We start from the raw sequence: 22001 nt of genomic DNA, 5'->3' as shown, positions 1-22001 counted from the left end.
TCCTTTCTTGTGATGAAATTATAAACATTTGAGACAAACAAAGAAACACCTCCTCCTGTTCTGTTGTTTCTGCAGGAGTGAGTCGAATTATAGTTCGACAAAGGATAAAGACTCACAAAGTCATCATTTAACCATGTTTCAGAAAAAGCTAAAACTGAAAATGAGTGTGACAGTGTTGATAGATATAGTTTCAAACAATCATAGTTTTTAGGCAGACTGCGGATATTCAAATGAAAAGTAGAAAATACATTTTTGACCCCCTCATGAAACATAATATTGAGCTGTGATTCAGTAAAATAATCACACGACAGTTTAGCAGAGTTTGTGGCATTATAAATCATATCAGGATTAAAGAAAGTCTCATAAATTCCATCATTGGCCGTATTGAGCTCAAATGGATTGAATGAATGAGAGACTGTTGCGGCGTCTAATGCCGCTTTTCCACCGCACATGTAGCTCGACTCGACACGACACGACTCGACACGGTAGCAGCACGGGTCCTTTTCCACCGCAAATAGTACCTCCTGGACGTGGGCGGGGTCGGCTGCGCGAAAGGGCCGTGACGTATTTTTGTACGCAACGCAAACAACACCTACGCAACCCACACATGGACAGAACCCACATAACAACAATGGAGGACATCGATGCGATGGTATTCGTGTTCGTATTATTAGCTGGCATGTTGAAGAAGTTGAAGAAGTGGAATATGTTGACTGCGGCGCTGCTATGGCTGTTACCAGCATGGTTGCCATGTCGCTCTCGTGACTTCGTCACACTCTCTGGCCAATCAGTGGCCGGCCGTCTGCCGACGTCACCTTTTAGCATCGGCTCAGCTCGCTTGGAACCTAGAGCGAGGCGGTACTAGAAAAAGCAGCCACTTCAGGTACCAGATACCATGTTTTCGCGGTGGAAACGCAAAAAATGCGAGCTGAGTCGAGTCGAGTCGAGTCGTGTCGAGCTGGTACCATGCAGTGGAAAAGCGGCATAAAGGGTATGAGACAGAAGAGGACATAGAGTAGGAAGAGATTCATACCTGTGGGGCGGGTATCTTGAGAGACAAGGATAACTTTTTGCCAGACAGTGGAGAAGACACGGTCCATGTTTAAATAACGTATAATGGATCCTTACGGTGATCACAGTAGTAGGCCAGCTGCAGTGACAGACAAGCCATCCTTTATGTTTCATTATACTGCTCCAGATCATTGATCTCCCTTATGATAAGCACCTTTTCTTCCTCCGGTGAGGCTCCATTAAGTCTAACGAAGACTTTACAATTCCTTGTCCACGTAGACTTGATCTTATTTTCTTTCCTGAGTCTGCGGGCTTCTCTTGCAGTATCTGCATTTTTTTTCGTAAGGTGCTCGTTAACGTAAACGCCGGTCCCCTTCAGCTTGCGTCCTTGCTTCAGTAACTCCGATTTGTGTTTTCTACTCACAAATCGTATTATGATCGCCGGAGGCTGCTGCGCGTTGGTTTGTTTGCGGGGGAAAACGTGACAATCAGCGATGTGTTGGTGTTGAATAGGCAGGTCCCTGCCACTGAGGAATTGAACGACCTGGGTCTCCAGCGTCTCCAACTCGGCCTGCGGGGAATCCCCTCCGGGTGCAGCCGAGGCTGTGACGTTTGCATAGGAGCGGTGTCTGGTCTTCAACCCGGTGATTATCACATCATCAATGCGCGAGTATTGTTCCAATTCATCCATTCTGACTTTCAGGTTTACTATTTCCCGATCCTTCTCTTGGTTCTCGTTTTTAAGAGTGACCAGTTGCTTTTGGAGGCCGTCTATCTGTTCAAACAACTTGAGTATCTGTGTTTGCTGCGAGGCAATTTTGCCAATCTCTTGTGGAATGTTGCTCAGAGATTGCTTTATTTCATCCATCTCTTCTTTTGATTTTTTAGCGGGCATTCTCCTTTCAAAAAATTATCTTAAATAAGTACTATTGAACTCCAATCTTTAGTAAAACAGCTCAAATGAGCTGCACAGGTACACAGGTGACTTCAGTGTCAGCCATCTTGGAAGCCCCAGTTGTGAGTTGGTGCGCAAACATGGAACGGGGATGTTTCTGATGGCTCTATCCCACTAATGTTGGGCCAGTGACACATATCAAACACGCATCACATATTGGGGAATTCAGAACAATAACTAAGTGATAATTTTGCTCTCTTCACTCTAATTAATTAATCGTAGTTAATCTTTAAAAATCATTATTCAGTCTACCTGTTTCAAGGTCGAGCAGTAGCATTTTAAGACGTACACTTTTTTAGTTCCTGATCACAGAAGCTTAATGACGAAGCCGAAATAATTAAATCTTCCTATACCAATTGTAGATACATCTCACTACTGCCAGGATGGGCTTCTTAATGAAATTTGAAAGTGATGCTACGCACACGTAAAAATGTTTTTCTAACATGCCTTCATTTTCTTTTTCTTTTTTCATCAAGCATCATGCTCACTCGATTTTTTTTTTATTTTTTTTTTTGTTCTCTACTCAATCAATCCGCTTAAGTTTTTAGCATTACCAGTCAGGCTCAGAGTTAGACTTACATTGTTCTTGCAAGTCGCAAAAGTTTATCAATTTGAGAGCATGTATCTCCTATTTTGCTCTTCTTTAATGAAAGAAGAATATCTGATCAGACATTTGGATTTCCATCAACACAGAATCCAGAACTGTAATTAGGTTGATAGTCGACTGATTATTTTACATGGACATTTGTATAGATTGCTATCATTTATTTATTTTATTGAACTTACTTTATTCAAAATACTTCCAGATCAGCCATTAATAATTTCTCATAAGTGATTAAAGGCATGATGTAGCTGTTTTCAGCCTACCTATGATATGTGATAAGTACCTTAAATGCGCTATTCATTAATTCATAAGTTCAACCATTTTTGTTACATAAAAAGGTAAAAAACACAGCTATTAATGCATCCTTATAAAACTGGAATTTGATATAATGGGAAATTATTACTCTTGATCTGAATATCCCAATTGCCAGAAAATTCTTCTTTCTTGGGAGCTTGAATGGTAGCATTCTGCAGCGTACCGTGTAGCCCCAATGTTTCTCCACACATACAGATAATAATCAGATATTAAATGTTATAGTAAATTTCTCCCATAAAGGGTAAAATGTTTCTGAAGTGTTTGCTACTACAATGACATTGCCCAGAACAGGGAAGGATTTTTAACCTTCCTCTTTTGAATCTCTCCCTCCAGTCCCTGTAGATCCCAGTCTTATTATTGTGGTTCAAGCGGAGGAGGACGCCTACATACCTCGTACCGGAGTCCTCAGTCTACAGCAGATATGGCCTGGATGTGAAGTCAGATACATTAAGGGAGGACATATCGGCGCGTATCTATTCAAACAGAACCATTTCAGGTAAACCACTGTGGAGGGACTTGTGCAGCTGTGTGGACAACAATAATAATGAAATGGAAGTATAGCCAAAATATATTATTCTATTATCAATCTGTACATTTAAAGGCAGAATATTTACCGTTCTGTATTCTGAAGGTGACATTTGAATAAAGATGAAATTAAAAACTCCCTTTGTCTTTCAGAAAAGCCATCTATGATGCCTTTGACAGATTCCAACAGAAATACTCAAACCATTAATAGCAAGGACAGCCATGGATACCTTTTTCCAAGAACAAACCAAAGACTTGGATGAAATACTACACTGAACTGAACACATTTGCCTATACTCCTTGAGGAACATTATGTAGTTCAACAATCACGATTTTCTTACATAATCTCTGCACACAACTGTTTGAAATATCAGTTTAAGCTTCAAACTGGTTGAAATAAACTTGCCTACTATTATTAACTTAATTGGAATTCGATGAATGAATACATGGTGGTTCCATTAAAGGTCCCATGGCATGCTACTTTATGGATGCTTTAATATAGATATTAGTGGGTCCCAAAAACAGTATTTGAAGACGTACCTGAAATTCAGCCGTGGTATGCAGAATTGCAGCCACTACGAGCCAGTCGCACATTGAGCTTTTCCCCAAACGTGCCGTTTCGGTGTCTGTAGCTTTAATGCAAATAAGGAGGAGAGAGGAGGGTGGGGGTGTGGTCCTGAGCAGCTTGCGGCCACGGTACCATGCGCTCTGTTTACAGTGGATGTATCGCAATGGCGAGGCGCACACAGCCTTTGGCCGTGTTCTGTAAATATTCTAGATCATATTCATCATATTATACATAGATATCTATATCATATAATATATATTATCATGGCCGAATGCTATGTGAGCCTCCAGACGATATTATGAATCTCAAACGACTGCGTCGTTCTTCCGCTTCCACATCAATCTGAAGTAGACTGAACCACGACATGGAGGAGAAAGGGATTGTTGCCCGCGAATGTCTCCCGCTTGAGCCCCATGTCGTGGTTCATGTACTTCAGGGAGTCCGAGCCAAAGTTCCTTTCCCCCAATTCCTTCTCAACCATGGCTGACATAACCCCCACTATGAGTCTCGTTGTGGAAATACCAGAGACGACGTGTTATGCGCCATAACACCAACAGCAGAACGGTTATCCAAATAAAAAAAGTGTACAACACTTGCGTTACAGTGTGTGTAGTCACACACACACACACACACACACACACGTGGCGCTCGCACGGTCGTATCTCATTGGCGGGCCAAATTCTCTGGGCTGGCAAGGCAGAGAAAGGGGAGGTGGCATCTCCCCTTATGACGATCTACGGGGAAAATTCCAAAACGGCGCGTTTGAGTAGGGGTGGGTATGGCCAGGTATACCTCACAATTCAATTAAATTCGATTCTTTAGATCTTGATTAGATTCGAAATCGATTTGATATTGATCCAATTGCTTCGATATCGATTCAATAAAACGTGTAGATTACAAAAATACCTAAATATTATTTAGAATTAACCATTTCAAAATGAATTAACCATTTCATTGTGCTTTAACTACCAAAAAGGGAATACACCATTGTATAGTATTGTTCCTGAGCTAAACTTGCAGCATAAAAGTAATAATGATAACATGGACAAATGTAAAAGGGCATGTACATTTAGGCATACTCGCTTCTAGATTACAATGACTGAATATGCTTTTTTTTTCTTTTTTTTTTTAATGGAAATAATCGATTTAAAAAAAAATCTTAATCGAAATTGAATCGAGAACAAATAAATTGCAGTGCACTGATGAATCGCTATTTTTACCCAGCCCTACGTCTGAGCTTTGTTTTTTCAAAGGCGGAGCAGAATGCCTAGTGCTCATTTTACACCCAACGAAATTTCTAGCTACTGGTGGAGCATAGGTAGGCGAGGGGAACTCATACTAATGTTAGAAAACCTCAGAAAGTGAAATTTTCATGCCATGGGATCTTTAAAATGAGATTTTGTGTGTAGAACTTTTCAGGATATTTCACTGAGGCACGCCCCCTTTTAACCTGTCCCACTCGGGCTCCTGAGAGTCCACTGAGTTCAGCGAGGGTAACCGTACGACTCGACAAACAGATGGCAGCGCCCGTAATGAGATGTATTTGTAATGAGATTAGATTTTTCAATGCTTCCACATTGAATTGCATTTTCTAAGTGTAGGAATGCGGCATCAAATCCTGCTTACTAAACAGGCCTATTCTGGTGTGTTCTTCTTCTGTGTTAGGCCCAAGTCTCCCTGAAAGTGAACTATTTTATATAATTTGTGGAACAAAGACTATAAGGGCAGGGACGTTGGAAGTAGGGGTGCGGGGGGTGCGACCGCACCCCCGCAAACCGACACTTACGTTTTGAAAACCGAAACTTAACTATCACCTGGCTGGGCTGACTTGAGTTGGAGCAGCCAAATAGCCTGAATTAATAAATATTGTTAATAAAAATAAGTAATGTGTATGTCGTGTTGTGTGATTTTTGTCAGTAGTCTACAGTAGACCTAGATTCTGCACTCTGAACGCCACTAACTGTTCTGTAATAGGCCTACACTATCGCCGATCACATGAACACCCAGCCGGCTTCTTTTTGTATTTTTGAATTTTTTTGATTGATTAGATTTTTCGGCAAACCGTTTGGTGGTCATGTGGTTTTAAAAATCAAAACCAAGGACTTCCGGTGACGCAATGAGAGCAGTGGCTGTGTAGCTGACTCGCTCGTCGAGAAACCCTCTGAAAACCAGCCATATATACAGAAAAAATAGAGGCAGACGCAAATTTAAGAGCTTTAACCACTAATTTAACAAAATTAGTCAACAAAAACCAAGCGAACGTGGAGTTAAGGGTAGGAGCGACAAACAAAGACAGACGGAAAAACTTCTCCATCAACTCACCCAAGATGGCGGTGACTCGGATCGAGAAGGATCCCTAATTCTCTCTGAGCTCCGTACGCTGTGAAAAGAACATAAAGAAGCCTCCGAAGATACTAAACAGAGGTTAGCGAGTGTGGAAGAAAATATGAAGGACTTAACTACCCGCATTGAAACGCTCGAGGGGAATTCAAAAGAAATGGAGGAGAGAATTAGCTCAACTGAAGATAGAGGAATGCGCCGTCCGGTACCTGTTACAGAGAAGCTAAGTGGACAGAGAAATGCCTAGACTTGGGAAATCGGGCGAGGCGCAAAAATCTGCGGATCTACAGAGTTGCGGAGGGAAAAGAAAAGAACGAGATGATAAGGTTCGTGACTGAGTTCCTAGCAGACTCACTGAAACTACCAGAAGACATAAATATCCGCATAGAGAGAGCACACAGGTCCCTGGCAGAGAAACCGAGGGCAGCGCAATCCCCGCCACGATCTATCATAGTCAGATTCTTGGACTATTGCACAAAAGATGTGGTGTTGCAGCAAGCTTGGAAACAAGGGCAGATAACATATGCGGGGGACAGTCTATTTTGACCAAGACTACTCTCCAGAAATACAGAGACAGCGCAAGGAGGTGCGGCACGTGATCAAGCAACTGCGGGAGAAAAACATCAAAGCCAAGTCTCCCTTCCCAGCGCAGATCAAGATATTTTTGGACGCCGGAGTCAAGGCTTTCAGGACACTGACCGAAGCAGCGCCTACTTTGGAAAAGATGGGGATCGCCGTCAGAGCCGATGTCAGAGAAAAGCTTAACAAGGAGCTGCTGGAAGACCGGTGGTCAACTATTAACAAAGGAGCTAGCAGGGGGCAGCACGGACTAACAGAAGAGGATCTGTGCGCTTTCCTCAGCACCACAAGAGAGGGACTGTAGTCAGGTGTGAAACAACTAAAGGTTTGAATATCAAAATAGAAATTACAGAAAGTTTATGTCACTATTGATTTGACAAGGAATTATTCTATTATTTATGGAGTGACGATTTAAATGAGCTAATTTATGCCATGTATTACAATACATAATGAGGCTGGTTTTGTATTTTATTTTTATTTGAAGATTATATCTACAAGAGGGTTCTCGCTGAGTAGAGGGTTATAACTTTCAATCACTTTTTGTAACTGTTAGTATTCCCTGAGGGGACTTAGAGCAACACTATAGTTGCATCCACAAGTTGTGGGCTCACCAAGGAGAGAGTTAGTCACATCTCTTCGCCTTCACACAAGGAGCTGGCACTCAATCTGATACAGGGGGCTCAGCTGGGTTACTTAGGTTGGAAGTATCCTTTTTTCGTTTGTAAAGTTCAAATGTTCTTTTTTTTGCAAATGTTTTCTTATATATTGATCAATATCACAGCAACGCATACCTTCTTTTTCTTTCTGAGATGTAATGGTAATACGCAGGCCAAACAATGACAAAAAATCTAAGACTGATGTTTAAAGCAAACTCTACAATATATTAGATAATTACTAATCTGAAGCTAATAAGCTATAATGTTCATGGGCTAAATCACCCAATAAAGAGAAAAATACTCGGACAACTAAGGCAGCTTGGATGCGGAGTAGCTATGTTACAGGAGACCCACTTGTTAGAAACTGAACACAAAAAACTTGGAAGAGGGTGGGTAGGCCAGGTCTTCAGTACATCCTACGGTAAAAGGAGAGGGTTGGCAATTTTATTCAACAGAGGCGTAGTCTTTTCTGCAGAAAAAGTGATTCAAGACAATTTAGGGAGATATGTCACAATAAGCGGTAAAGAAGTATCATTTGTGAATATTCATGCTCCAACGGAAGGTGATTCTTCCTTCTTTTGTGATATTGCAAACATAATTGCAAGCAATGCCAAAGGCATGATAATTGTTGGGGGAGACTTCAACTGCGTACTGGATGGGAAGATCGATAGGCTGCCGATGGAACGCAACCAGTCAAAAAAATCAAGAATACTGAACAACATGATAGGAGAGCTGGGTTTGGGAGATCCTTGGAGAAATAGAAATCCAAAGGGCAAAGACCATAGTTTTTTCTCAAATGTCCACGGGAGCTATTCACGTATAGACATGTTCTTTGTCCCGAAACAATGCATCTATCAAGTAGTGGATTGCAAGATAGACTCAATAACAATCAGCAATCACGCACCTATAATCCTTCCCCTAAATTTAGGAAGAAAAATGTTTTGAATACTGGAGAACAAATATTTCTTTACTGAATAACCCTGCAGTGACTAAGAAATTAAAGAATGTATAAATGAGTACTTTAATATTAATGATAACGGGGATGTTTCACAGTCTGTCCTATGGGATAGTGCTAAAGACACAATAAAGGGGGAAATGATAGAAATATCCAGTAGAATTAAAAAAAGCAGGCTAAAAGAACAAGTGGATCTGGAAAGTAAAATAAAAATAATAATAAAAAACAGGATCTTTTGGCTGAACTAAAACAAAAGAGATACAAACTAGAGGAGCTCTTGACATATAAAGCGGAGGGGGCCCTACGATTTTCAAAACAAAAATATTATGAGAATGGAAATAGAGCCGGTCGCCTCCTAGCATTCCAGTTACGTAAGGAGCAGGCAAGTCGAGTCGTTTCTAAAGTTTTTCACCCAGCTATAAACAAGACAGTTTCACGGCCAAGCGAAATAGCAGCAGCCTTTGCAGCCTTTTATGAAAATCTATATGACTCCCCTGAAATTACAGAAAAGGAAGACAAGATACAATTATTTTTCTCTGAGTTAGATCTACCCTCCCTCTCCAAAGAAGAAGCAGAAAATATGTCATCACATATAACAGAGCAGGAAATAAAGGAAGTTATTTTAAAACTGAAGAACAATAAGTCCCCAGGGACTGATGGGATTCCGGGAGAATTCTATAAATGTTTTAAGGAAGAGCTCACCCCGACTCTTGCAAAAGTATTTAACTATGCCCTATTGGAAGGAGACCCCCCTAAGTCATGGGCCGAAGCCATAATCTCTGTCATTCATAAAGAAGGGAAGGACCCTACTAAATGTGAAGGATATAGGCCGATAAGTCTTCTATGTAACGATCAAAAGATACTTTTTTACTATTTTAACAAAAATAATCCAAAAAGTAATAACAAAACTGATACACCCGGATCAGACGGGGTTCATACTAGGTAGACAGGGATCCAATAACATCAGACGCGTCCTTAATATCATGTCACATGCTAAAACAAAACAACAGCCATCTATATTACTCAGTCTAGATGCGCAAAAAGCCTTTGACAGGGTGGACTGGGTTTATCTCAACCATACATTAGATAAGATGGGATTTCACACAAAGTTCATCGATTGGATCAAAGTGTTATATTTGGATCCAAAATCAAGAGTGAGGATGAATGGATGTTGTTCTCAGTTTTTCAAGATCAAAAGGGGAGTTAGGCAAGGTGACAGTCTTAGCCCCTTGCTCTTTGATATTTGTTTAGAGCCACTTGCTGAAACAATAAGGCAGGATAATTGTATAACGGGTGTAAAGGACGGTAGAGGTGTGGAACATAAAATCTCGATATTTGCAGATGACGTCATGCTGTATTTGAGCCACCCTGTCTCCTCAGTTCCCCGACTGATTCAGGTTCTAGGCAAATATGGATTAATATCAGGCTATAAAGTAAATGACTCAAAATCAGAAGCAATGATGCTCTCAGGTACTTTGCCATCACAATAAGATAAGACGGTCAAATTTCATTGGTCAAGGGAGGGGTTTAGATACTTAGGCGCTCCTTAATGGACATACATTAACCAGCAGCCCTATCTGGAGGGAATTTGAGTGGAAAACTAAAATAAGATTTTTTAAGACCCCACGTATGTTAGCGAGATACAGCAACACCTCAGATCTATGCTGGAGAGAATGCGGTAAGATTGGAGATCATACTCACATTTACTGGGATTGCCCCAAAGTGGATCAGAAGAGATATTCAGTTTGAGATCAAACTAATTATGGGGGTAGACCTGCCACTAGAGCCAGACATTTTTATACTGGGTGACTCCAGGAAACACAACAAGCAAAAATCAGGCTTATTTGATCTGGGTGTTGCTGTTGATTGCAAAAAAGATGATAACTGTGTTATGGAGGAATGTTAAAACACCAACAGTCCAACAATGGAGGGTAAGAGTAAAACATTTATATTTGATGGAGAGTATTACAGCCAAACTCCAACTCAAGACTGATGCTTTCATCGCTAAATGGGAACCTGTAATACTACAGTTACAGAGACTGATTGAGGACACAAACTCTCCATAGCGGAGAGGAAGTATCTCCCGACGAGCACGTGATGCGGTAAAAATATGTTGAAACATGGGTGACTGTATATGGACTTGGATTAGACTAATTGGGTACCTGCTGTATGTGGATTATGATTTTAATTTGAAGGTCAATGCGGAGTGAATAAGTGCTATGTGATTGTTGTATATTTGTATTTTGTATGATTGTTTTACATTGGTTTTTGTATGATTGCAGAGTGAAAAATCCGAAGTAGAAAAAAAGAAATTCAAAACCAACCTAATGTGTATTTGAAACCAACCTCGTGTGCTGCGCCATGAAAATTAGATAAAACAACAATGCTGCGCCAAGCAGCACCCGGCAGGAGATACAATGTTGCATCGCGCAGTATCCGTTCTATGTCGTATAGGCTTCGCCTTTTAAGGCTATCGCTATAGGCCTATGTCACGGAACAATTGAAGACCGGAAGAAGCTCACGGAGTAGGGTAACTGCTCTTCCGCTTAGCTTAGCTAAGCTGTTTACCATGGCGGAGGCAGATCGATACCTGTGGACCAAGGCCGTTTCTCAATTCCTAGCACGCGTACTACGGACTCGATGACTTGCAAGTACGTGCTTGGCAAGTCCGTACTTCAAGCACAGACTTGCGAGCACGCGAGTACGTACCTGCAATTGGAACAGCAGCGGACTCGATGACGTCACCACCTCTGCTCGTCCGTTAACTGTGCTACGGCCTCATTTAGGCATATACTACTGAACAATATAAACAAATGATATAAAACAAAATCCCAGCCTCTTTCATTTTCAAATAGTATGCAAATATTCTGAATGAATAAAAATTGAAAAGATATGCGTGTCCTGTCATGTGTATAAGCTATACACACACGACTTTATATATCTATATATATTTATATATTATCTTATATTATTATTATTATTATTATTATTATTATTATTATATTATATATTATATAAATATATATATAAGTTAAGAGTAACTGAAGCTACAGTTGTGCGTCTTCATCTTCTCCATATTGTCCGCCATCGTACTGCTGCGAGTGCGAAATGCATCCTGGGATTTATAGCGGTTGCAAGCACACACGAGCCACCTCCGATGCATGCTCGGTGAAACGGCGAGATCGAGCACGCATCAACAGGGGTTAATCTAAACCGGGAAAGAGGGGGCGCTGCCCCTCCTTGTTTCAACCCAGCGCCTCCTTGTCGAAAAATTTTAAATTACTTAAAATCTCCCGGAATGGAGAGCGAGCGAGCAAGACCGCGCACAGGAGACAGACGTGCTCCGAACCGCGTTCGCATCTGTGTAGCGAGCGCGCAGCACAACAGAGAGGGATCTAGAAACTGTGCATGAGGCAGTGTGCACGTGAGCCTCAGGCACCTCCTGATTGGCCTGGATCGGTAAGTCAACCAAGTGTTTTTAAAATGTCGTGCCGCGGGGTGAAGAAAAGCAAGGATTGTCTGGGGCAGAAGAAGATCACGTCGTTTTACTGTCAGGAACCTAAGAGAGATGGCGGAAGTGAGATCGGCTCCATTGAAGGAGCGATTGAAGGCTCCATTGAAGGAGCAATCGTCGGCGAGGGATCCAGGGCGTTACTGGAAGATTCAACCGCGCCCAGCGAAAGCGTGTTTGGGGAATCGGTGACTATTGACAGCCAGATGACTGGAGAAAATGAAGGAAACGAATGTTCCTTTGAAAGGCAAGAAGAGAAAAGGATGGAGTTCAAGCAAAGGTTCAAGTAAGTTATTACCACTTGATCTTTTTCTGGCAAGAAAAAAAACTCCACGACGCGCGGGAAGTCCATTAGCTTTGTAGAACTTTACAGCTTGAAGGCTGTTATCCCGCTCATCTCCCGTTAACAACATCCAAAAATGTTTTTATTAATATTAATATTATTATTTAGAATTTCCTTTATCTTTAGGAAACTTAATATGCATAATAACCTGATGAATTCTTGATTTGAAGCCTAGTGCTCCCGTTAGAGAAGTCCTTCAAAAAAAACAAAAAAACGTTACGTTGGTTGTCAATGGTAACCATTCAAGAGCATTGATATGGAACGGCTACTGGGACTACGTCCAAGGTGTCCGGCTATACGAATTTAATGTACACCACATTAGCCAATCAGAAAACAATATTTCGTTCCAGAGGGAGATAACCAGTAGTATGGGTTTTATCAGTGATTGTTATTCTTTTTCTCTTCAATGTTTATCATTTCTGAGTGTTTATAAGTACTAAAATACTAATTTAAATAATAAAGATAAAGTGTTCTTCCAGCAGGTTCCCGAAGTACGTGTTTTTTTTTCTATATACATTACTGTATGTAATGTTCTGCATCTATGGTAACTTAGCCATTTTGAGTAATTTGGCCTTACTATACGAGTCAACATACTGGTCCTTCACAAGCCTCAGAATGATCAATTTCTACCTCAAATTTTCAAAAGCTCCGCACCATTCACCCTTGTGAATTTTTCCTAGAAAAACCCCTGCATCAAGAACACTTCCGGGTTTTACGACAGTACTCGCTTGATGCGTGCTTCGAATTGGAACAGTGCTCGGGCAACGACTGATGACGTTTCACGAGTCCACGAGCACACGAGCACGCACAAGTACGCGAATTGAGAAACGGCCTGAGTGTTTCAAATCTGTTTACACTGTGTAGCTTGACTGTGACAGATAGCACTAAGTGTAATACATGGCAGTTAAAACTTATCCTTTTTAATTAATCGCAAAATATTATTTACACTGGTAGGAATACATATTTAGTTTGAGTGTCTCTGAAACTTTGCCTGACGAACCCCAAGATGTTAGGTATAGGTAGGTAGGCACTGCCAGTGCCTACCGTACATGTAAGTGTCGATAGTATGTCAGATTAGCTCCAGGCTACTGTCAGAACATAGTGGCTGGGTGGCTGTCATAGGCTACCAATGCCCATACATTTTGCTGTATGGTGTGTTAATCTTTCCCTCTCTTACTGCAGTGTCAGATTTAGTTAATTTGGAAGTAGCAATTCGGGCGAACTGCTACTGTTCCCAGAAGAAAAACGATGAGCCTCACACCCTGCAGGTTACAGTGCTAGGAAGTCAGGCCTGAGTCTGAAATCAAACTATCTCACTTTTCATAGTATTTTGTGAATCAATGGGACTGTTACTTAGGCCTACCTTTCTGACCACTTTAATTAGATTTACATTTTGTGATTCAAACAACAGGCCCACCTCGTAATATGTAGCATAATGGAGCATGGTTTCAGACCTTCACAGATTCAGTTGCATGTTCAGTCTGTGTGTTTTTATTATTATTGTTTCTTGTTGCTGTTCCAAAATGCTCTCTCTTTCTCCAGAGGCCTGTTTCAGGTAGCTGGTTTAACATACTCTGAGTTTAATCCTGCGCTCTGAGTTGGTTGACTCAGAGTTCAGGGTTGAAAAGCAACTCTGGGTTTTCGGTTTCAGAACAGGTGATCAGCGTTGGGTTAATCAACTCTGAGTATGTTCACTCTGGGTTGAGGGCGTGCCTGTTGACTATAAAGAGCCATCATCAATGGATCTTGTAATGTGATTATGTATGGACGTATCAGTATATTACGGAGTGACGTAGTTCCGGTCACTAGTTGATGAGTTGAACCAGTTATGAAGACACGCTCGAATGAGCTCTGTATTAAGATCTGTTAACCTTCTAATAAATACCACGACAAGTGACACAACGTGTGTGTATCGTGACATGGTGTCAGAAGTGACGAACTGAACGCCGAAAGAACGGAGATGGCAAAGTTTGGACCGCCAGAACAGTTTGACTTTACCCGGCCAGGGGAATGGCCGACATGGAGGCGCCGATTCGACAGGTTTCGTGCAGCTTCCAAGCTCAACAAAGAGAGCGGTGAGGTACAAGTCAACTCTCTTCTGTACTCAATTTATGAATCGTTTGTGTATACGGAGGACGACGACAATGATAACCCTGAACTTAACTACGAGATAGTTATAGCTAGGTTTGATGATCACTTCGTGCCTAGACGCAACGTGATTCATGACCGAGCATGCTTCCACAAGCGTGTGCAGAAGGAGGGAGAAACTGTAGAATATTTTGTGAGAAGCCTGTATGAGCTTGCTCAATACTGTGAATTTGGCATAACAAAGGATGAACAAATTAGAGACCGACTCGTTATTGGCATTCTAGATAGCGAGGTCTCACAAAAGTTGCAACTTGAGGCTGATCTTACGCTAGAGAGGGCTATCCTCCTAGCCCGACAGAGCGAGCAGATCAAGAAGCAGAGCGTGGAGCGGGCAGAGTGCTCAGTGAATGCTGTGGGACAAAGGGGACAGGCAGGTTGGAAGCGCGGCAAAGACATGCGGCAGCGATATGGGCGAATTTTTCCGGAACGTGAGGAGTCCAGCAAAGAAAATGGATGCCCACGGTGTGGTAGAACACACACACGTGAGGAACGTTGCCCTGCACGCGACAAGAACTGTCGGCGATGCGGTAAGCTGGGACACTTTGAACTGTTGTGCAAAAGCAAAATTACTAAACAATTAATGGCTGTGACACACGAATATGATGATGATGATGATGATGATCAAGCTTTCTTTATCGGAGCTGTGACAAATCAGGCCCATAGAGTAGTTGAACAGCCAGATTTCAGTGACGATTGGCGTGTCACACTGCCCATCAACAATAGTCTAGTGGACTTTAAAATTGACACGGGGGCAGACATTACTGTAATGACTGAGAAAACATACAGCAAACTGCCAAACAAGCCCCAGTTAGCTAGAACCACAGTCAGTGCCACAAGCCCAGGAGGGGAAGTGGAATGCATAGGCAAATTCCTGGCCACATGCCTGCACAAGGGCCAAAAGTATGCCTTCTGGATTACAGTGATTAAAGGACGATTCGCACAGAATCTACTGGGGGGAGGTGTAGCCAAATCCATGGGCCTCGTGAAACGGCTGAATGCAGTCAGCACAGAGAAGGACGACCTATTCGGGGAAATAGGTCTCCTACAGTGCGACCCTGTCAAAATCGTGCTGAAACCAGGCGCGGAGCCCTATGCTGCCACAACGCCGCGCCGGGTGCCGTTTCCCCTCCTGCCCAAAGTCGAGAAGGAGCTGGGGCGCATGTTAGAGTTGGGCATAATCGAGCATGTCACGGGCCCAACTGACTGGTGCGCGCCCATGGTGCCTGCGGAGAAAAAGAATAAAGACCAGGTCAGAGTGTGTGTGGATCTCAAAAGGCTGAACAAGGCTGTCAAGCGAGAACTGTACGTGTTGCCCACACTGGAGGACATTGCTCCCAAGCTAGCCGGGGCAAAAGTGTTCTCCGCACTAGATGCTTCTAGTGGCTTCTGGCAAATTCCCCTGGACCCGGATAGCCAAAAACTGACCACCTTCATCACACCCATGGGCAGGTTTTGCTTCAGGAGGCTCCCATTCGGGATCTCGTCAGCCCCTGAAATTGTCCAAAGACTCATGACCGAGCTGCTCAGTGGCCACGAGGGAGTCGTGGTCGTGATGGACGACATACTCGTCTACGGTGCGGACGAGGAGGAACACAACAGGCGGCTGAATGCAGTCCTCCAGACCATAAGGCGGTCTGGACTGAAACTGAACAAAGCCAAGTGCCAGTTCAACAAGTCGGAGATCGGCTACTTCGGACACATAATCAGCGCAGAGGGCATGAAACCAGACAAAAGCAAGGTGAGCGCAATCACTGACATGCCCAGCCCAAACAACGTGGGAGAGCTGCGCCGGGTCCTAGGCATGATCAATTACCTGGGGAGGTTCTTGCCAGGCCTCTCAACTGTGCTACACCCAGTCACTGACCTGCTCAAGAAGGACAGTGCGTGGGCATGGGGTGACCTCCAGGAGAGAGCGATGCAGAAAGCCAAATCCATGCTCTCATCAGCCCCAACACTGGCCTACTATGACTCCAACCGCCGCACCGTCGTCAGCGCTGACGCCAGCAGCTACGGCCTGGGCGCCACACTACTTCAGGAGTACAGCGGTGAGTTGAGACCTGTTGCATTCTGCTCACGCACACTCACAGAATCAGAGAAACGTTACTCCCAAATAGAAAAGGAGTGCTTGGCAGCGGTGTGGTCGTGTGAACGATTTGTACACTATGTACAGGGGCTAGACAGTTTTTGCCTCCAGACAGACCACAAGCCGCTTGTCCCATTGATTAATGCATGCGACCTGGACAAAGCGCCGGTGCGGTGCCAGAGACTGTTAATGCGCATGATGCGGTTCAATGTTACAGCTGTGCATGTTCCAGGAAAACAGCTGATCGTGGCAGATGCGCTGTCCAGGAGCCCTCTGACTCAGGCCGGGTCGGAGACGGAGCGCCACATCAAGGCGTATGTCGATGCGGTGGTGACAAACAAGCCCATGTCATCAGAGAAGTTGGAGGAGATAAGAGGAGTAACGCAGACTGATCCAGACCTTCAGGCGGTCATCTCCAGCGTGCAGAACGGCTGGCGTAAGACTCACAACTTTCCCTCTTTCTCTGCATTCTACTCTGCCAGGCATCACCTCTCTGAAGCGAGGGGACTAGTTCTGTATGACGACAGAATTGTGATTCCTAAAATACTGAGAGCAGACATTCTGAAAAAAATTCATGCTGGTCACCAAGGACTGACTGGTCACCAAAGTGCCGCGAGAGAGCCAAGCTCTCCGTCTGGTGGCCCGGCATTGGTGGCGACATCAAGGCAACAGTGTCGCAGTGCAAGTTCTGCATAGAACACAAGCCCAAGCAGAGGCATGAGCCTCTCATCACAACAGCCCTACCAGGGGGGCCTTGGCAGAGGATCGCTGCTGACCTATGCGAGCTGGAAGGGAAGCAGTATCTAGTGGTTGTGGACTACTATTCCAGGTATGTCGAAATGGCACACTTACCTTCTACATCAAGCTTGCAGGTCATCACGCGCCTCAAAGCCATCTTCAGCAGATGGGGCGTACCTCTCGAACTAGTCAGCGACAACGGTCTGCAGTTCACTTCAGCAGAATTCACTGACTTTTGCAAAGAGTACGGGTTCACACACGCAACCTCAAGCCCCAACTACCCCTAGGCAAACGGGGCAGCCGAGAGAGCAGTCCAGACTGCTAAAAGACTGCTGAAACAGCCAGACCCGTACCTTGCTCTGATGAGCTACCTGGCCACGCCCATTGCTGCAACGGGAGCTAGTCCAGCTCAACTCATGCTGGGACGACAAATTCGCACCACAGTCCCCACATTGTAGCAAAACTTGCAAAAGACTCCAATAAGCCCTGAACAAGTAAGAGTAAATGACTCTAATGCCAAAAGATCCTACGAGTACTTCTACAACCGCCGACACTCCACCCTCCGTCTCCCAGAGCTGCCGACAGGTCAGGCAGTCCGTGTCAAGCTGGACACAGACAAGGGGTGGAAGACCCCTGCGCAGGTGGTGGCGAGAGCGGAACAACCCAGATCCTACATGGTCAAGATGGACAACGGCACAGTGTTGCGGCGCAACAGGAGACACCTCCAGGCTGTTCCTGAGACCACCGGGCCCACAGAACCACAGCTACAGCCCGGGACCAGCCCAGCACGTCCCGTCAGCAGTCCACTTCCTGGTATGGTCACCAGGGGCCAAAGAGCATCACCAGGGCCCTCTGCACCAGAGGCTACACAGACACCGACACGGCCTACTCTGTCTGGTGACACAGCCAGACTGACCTCCAGGGGCCGGGAAATCCGACCACCTCTCCGGTTCAGACTCAATGAGTGATTTTTGACTGTTTTTATTGCTAATGCCTAACCTTTTTTTTTTTTCTAGGTTTCGTTACTGTCTTAACAGTGGGCTGATTTAGTTGAAAGAGAAAAAAATATCCTGACGAGAGTGAAAAAAAAAAAAGAGAGGAAAGGAGAAGAATAAGGGAAAAACTGTTTCTGCGTTAATGTTGGTAATGCACTTACTGTGTTATGTTATGTGAATGTGTTACACATACTACAGTACAGTAGTATGGAGGTTGTGAGGTTTATGGGGAAAAAGAAGAGGAAATGCTTTTGGTAAAAATAGATTTAATTTTGAATAAGAAAAAGTTTGCTTACCTGAATCTGCAATTAGAGTAGGTATTGTTTATCCGAATGTATGTTTAGGACTCTCTGGATGGACTCAATACAGGTAAAGGTTACTTTTAGTTTATTGTCTTACAAGGGGGAGATGTAATGTGATTATGTATGGACGTATCAGTATATTACGGAGTGACGTAGTTCCGGTCACTAGTTGATGAGTTCAACCAGTTATGAAGACACGCTCGAATGAGCTCTGTATTAAGATCTGTTAACCTTCTAATAAATACCACGACAAGTGACACAACGTGTGCGTATCGTGACAGATCTCTGATAACATGATCAAACATGGAACAAAAGCATAGATCCACTTACTTTTCCCCCACGGAATTGGAAATTCTAATGAACGCGTATGCCGAACAGTTACCCATTTTAACAAAAAAAAGCAATTCCGCCGCGGCAGCGAGAGCGCGAGAGAGAGCTTGGCAGTAAATAGCTGAAGAAGTCAATGCGTCAGTAAAATAAATTAGTAAAATAAAATAAAATAAGAGGAAAGTTGAATATCTTCCACTTATTCAAAATGTAAATTGTGTGTGTGTGTGTGTGTGTGTGTGTGTGTGTGTGTGTGTGTGTGTGTGTGTGTGTGTGTGTGTGTGTGTGTGTGTGTGTGTGTGTGTGTGTGTGTGTGTGTGTGTGTGTGTGTCAATTTACGCAACCCCGAGTTGCCCCACGAGGACTTGGCAGCAAATGAAGATGAAGTACAAAAATATAGTTTAAACAGGTAAACTAATGTTTAATTGAAATCAAATCAATTGTGCTGTTTTGCCTGCTCTACCTAATTTAACAGATTCATGTGATGGGCCTATATTTAAGCAGTAAATGTAAGTAGTACATTTCCCAGCCACCCCAACACTGCCAATATTGAATAGGATTTAGATATATTAGAAGGCTACACCTAGGCAAAATGCAATATATATATATATATATATATATATATATGTCTTCAAAATAGCGCTTACTGAATATTAGGGTAACATTTTCCTCCATGTTAGCAAATCGAAAAAAAGCAGAGGCCCGGCAGACTGGAGGGGGTCCACCTCTACAGCCCTCAGAGGCTGAGGAGATGGCCCTCAGCCAACAGCGTATGCGTCCTGTGGATGAGGGCATCACTGGGGGGAGCTCCTCTGATCCCCCCACCCCCCAGGATAGAAGTGCCTTTATAAGAGGTTGGTTATTCAAAATAATTAAATATGTACACGCAACCCAGCGCGTTGCAAATTAGATGGGGCAATATTCTGGCTCAAGTAATAATTGCACTGTCTAATCATCTGATGGCGTCATCGCCCTACTTGAACCAGATGCCCTCACCAACTTCCATGCAATTGTAACAATTCAAAAGATGCAAAAGGATGCTTTGGAGATCCACATTTTGGAACATAAGTTAAAGGTGGGGGAGGTGCAAACTGGGATACTGTTCCCTGCTCTTAAAACATACCCAATATAAATTACTTAATTTTTTTTGTGCTTTCAGGAAATAAAGGAATCCTCATAATAAGTAGATTGTCTTTATTAGAACACGGGCTGTGGTGGGACAAGTTATTTTGTTGAACAGTTTACTCAAAGGGTTTTGCTTCAGTGAACAATGCAGACGATTATGCTGAGCATGTGCATGTAGAGAAGAACAGCATCTGGTTAAAAGCAGTACCAGGGTCTTTTCTGCCTTGCATTCTTAAAATGAGTTCCTTGACTTGCAGCAGTTATAGGTCCGTGGTTAGTCCGCTACTCTGATCATGGGAAAGCCACAACGTTGAAGTGACTGTACAGAGCGGGTGGGATGCACGGGGCGGATCATTCTGCACATGCGTTAAAATGATAAAAAAACAAAACTTAAACTTAAAGCATGCCCCCGGTGCGTTTGACAGTTAACATGGGGGCTGAGAAGATGGTCTAAATAAATGGTAGATTGCGCTGAAAAACGATAGCGCTCGGGAAGAAAATTATCAGGAAAATAAATTATATCCAACCGGGGTCTTAATAATCGTTCCTCACGGAGATTCCTTCTGAGGATCTCGTAGAAAAGGACATGCCATTTCTAACACTTCCTTCTGTCGGAGAGCTGCCTTCAGCCTTATAGACAACAAACTCAGAGTAGGTCTAACCACCTCCCGAGCAGGTTAGACCCACGGCGTATGTTGCCGCAGCAACTAAAGGTACGGCCACACCAAACGCGTTACCCGCGTACCACGCGTATAAAATCGGCAATTTTTCCATAGGGAAGCATTGGTTTACGCGCGTATGAGGTGCGTACACGCGTATCATGCGTACCAAGCAACATTTTACTCGCGTTAGGGGCGTATGAGGCGCGTATATATACGCGCGTACATATACGCGCGTACATATACGCGCGTACATATATGCGCGTACGCGAGGTGTTCAAAAAATTTAACTTTTTACGCTCATACGCGTGATACTTAGCCGTAATAGCCAATCAGCGTGGAGCTTGACCCGACGTCACTGGCAGAGAGTAGTGACCCTTGCACAGAAGCATACGGCCGACATCTTTCTTTATTCTGGGTGGAAATAGTAACATAGTTACGCCATTAAATGCGTTTATGGAAACATTTTTAGCGAGAAATGTGCATTTTACTTTCATAATGTTCACTCTGTGAATGTGAAGGATGTTTGGTTTGATAGTTATGACGAAGAGTGAACGCTCCGTTCACTTGCATGGACAGAGTCTCTGGTTGCTAAGCAACCTCAATGTCTTGGCGGACTATTTCTCTGCCGATCAACACTACGAATGCTGGAAACACCAGACACACCATGTGAAGTTATTTAACCCGATTATTGTTATTTATATCCGAGATTATTTAATCTAACCCGATTCAAGCTCTATCATGCACCCAGACACGGCGGCGTTTGGGTTTCCTTCCTCGGACTCCTAAATCCAGCGCAGCCACAGGCGCGTAGCTGCGTATGTAGGACCATTTTTGACACAAAATGGTCAAGCAACATTTTAGCTGCGTTACGCGAGTACATGGTACGCGGGATACGCTTTTGGTGTGTCCGCACCTTAACTCTCGGTTGCGCTGAACCTGCTACCTGAAACGGAAAACCCAGAGTTTCCACTAACTCAGAGCGAACAAACTCGGGGTTGCCTCAAAACCAGCTACCTGAAACAGGGCTCAGGGCCCCGTTTCCCGAAATAAAAAAAGCATCTTTAGCCTAAGTGGATCGCAGAGTGGGTCGTACGAGCATCGTACAGTTTTCACACCGTTTCCCGAAAGCATCTTTGGTAACGAACGTCTTGAAAATGCTCACGAGTCACGAGTAGCTAACGAGTGCTCCAGGGTACTCGTAGGACGCTAAGAGCCTCGTTAGCCTACTATAGCCTCAGTGGCGTAACCAGCGGACATTC

At 43.6% G+C, this 22001-nt stretch overlaps 1 protein-coding gene across 6 annotated transcripts in view; it reads left to right on the top strand.

Moving 5' to 3' along the window:
* The window catches only part of abhd18 (abhydrolase domain containing 18), a 114660-nt gene extending 108790 nt beyond the window's left edge, over positions 1–5870 (top strand). For 5 of the 6 annotated variants that reach the window (XM_060063475.1, XM_060063476.1, XM_060063474.1 and 2 more), the window contains 2 exons: positions 3219–3381; positions 3564–5870. In XM_060063475.1, the coding sequence (XP_059919458.1) occupies positions 3219–3381; positions 3564–3618 (218 nt within the window). In that variant the 3' untranslated portion in view covers positions 3619–5870. Of the gene's footprint in view, positions 1–3218; positions 3382–3563 lie in introns of those variants that run through there. The other variant, XR_009527828.1, reaches the window with a different exon arrangement.
* The last annotated feature ends 16131 nt before the right edge of the window (positions 5871–22001 follow it).

This window comes from Gadus macrocephalus, chromosome 10, assembly GCF_031168955.1.
Source record: "Gadus macrocephalus chromosome 10, ASM3116895v1".
Classification (NCBI taxonomy): domain Eukaryota; kingdom Metazoa; phylum Chordata; class Actinopteri; order Gadiformes; family Gadidae; genus Gadus; species Gadus macrocephalus.
Note: the sequence above shows the minus strand (reverse complement) of the source record. Positions and strands in the feature narration are given on the sequence as shown.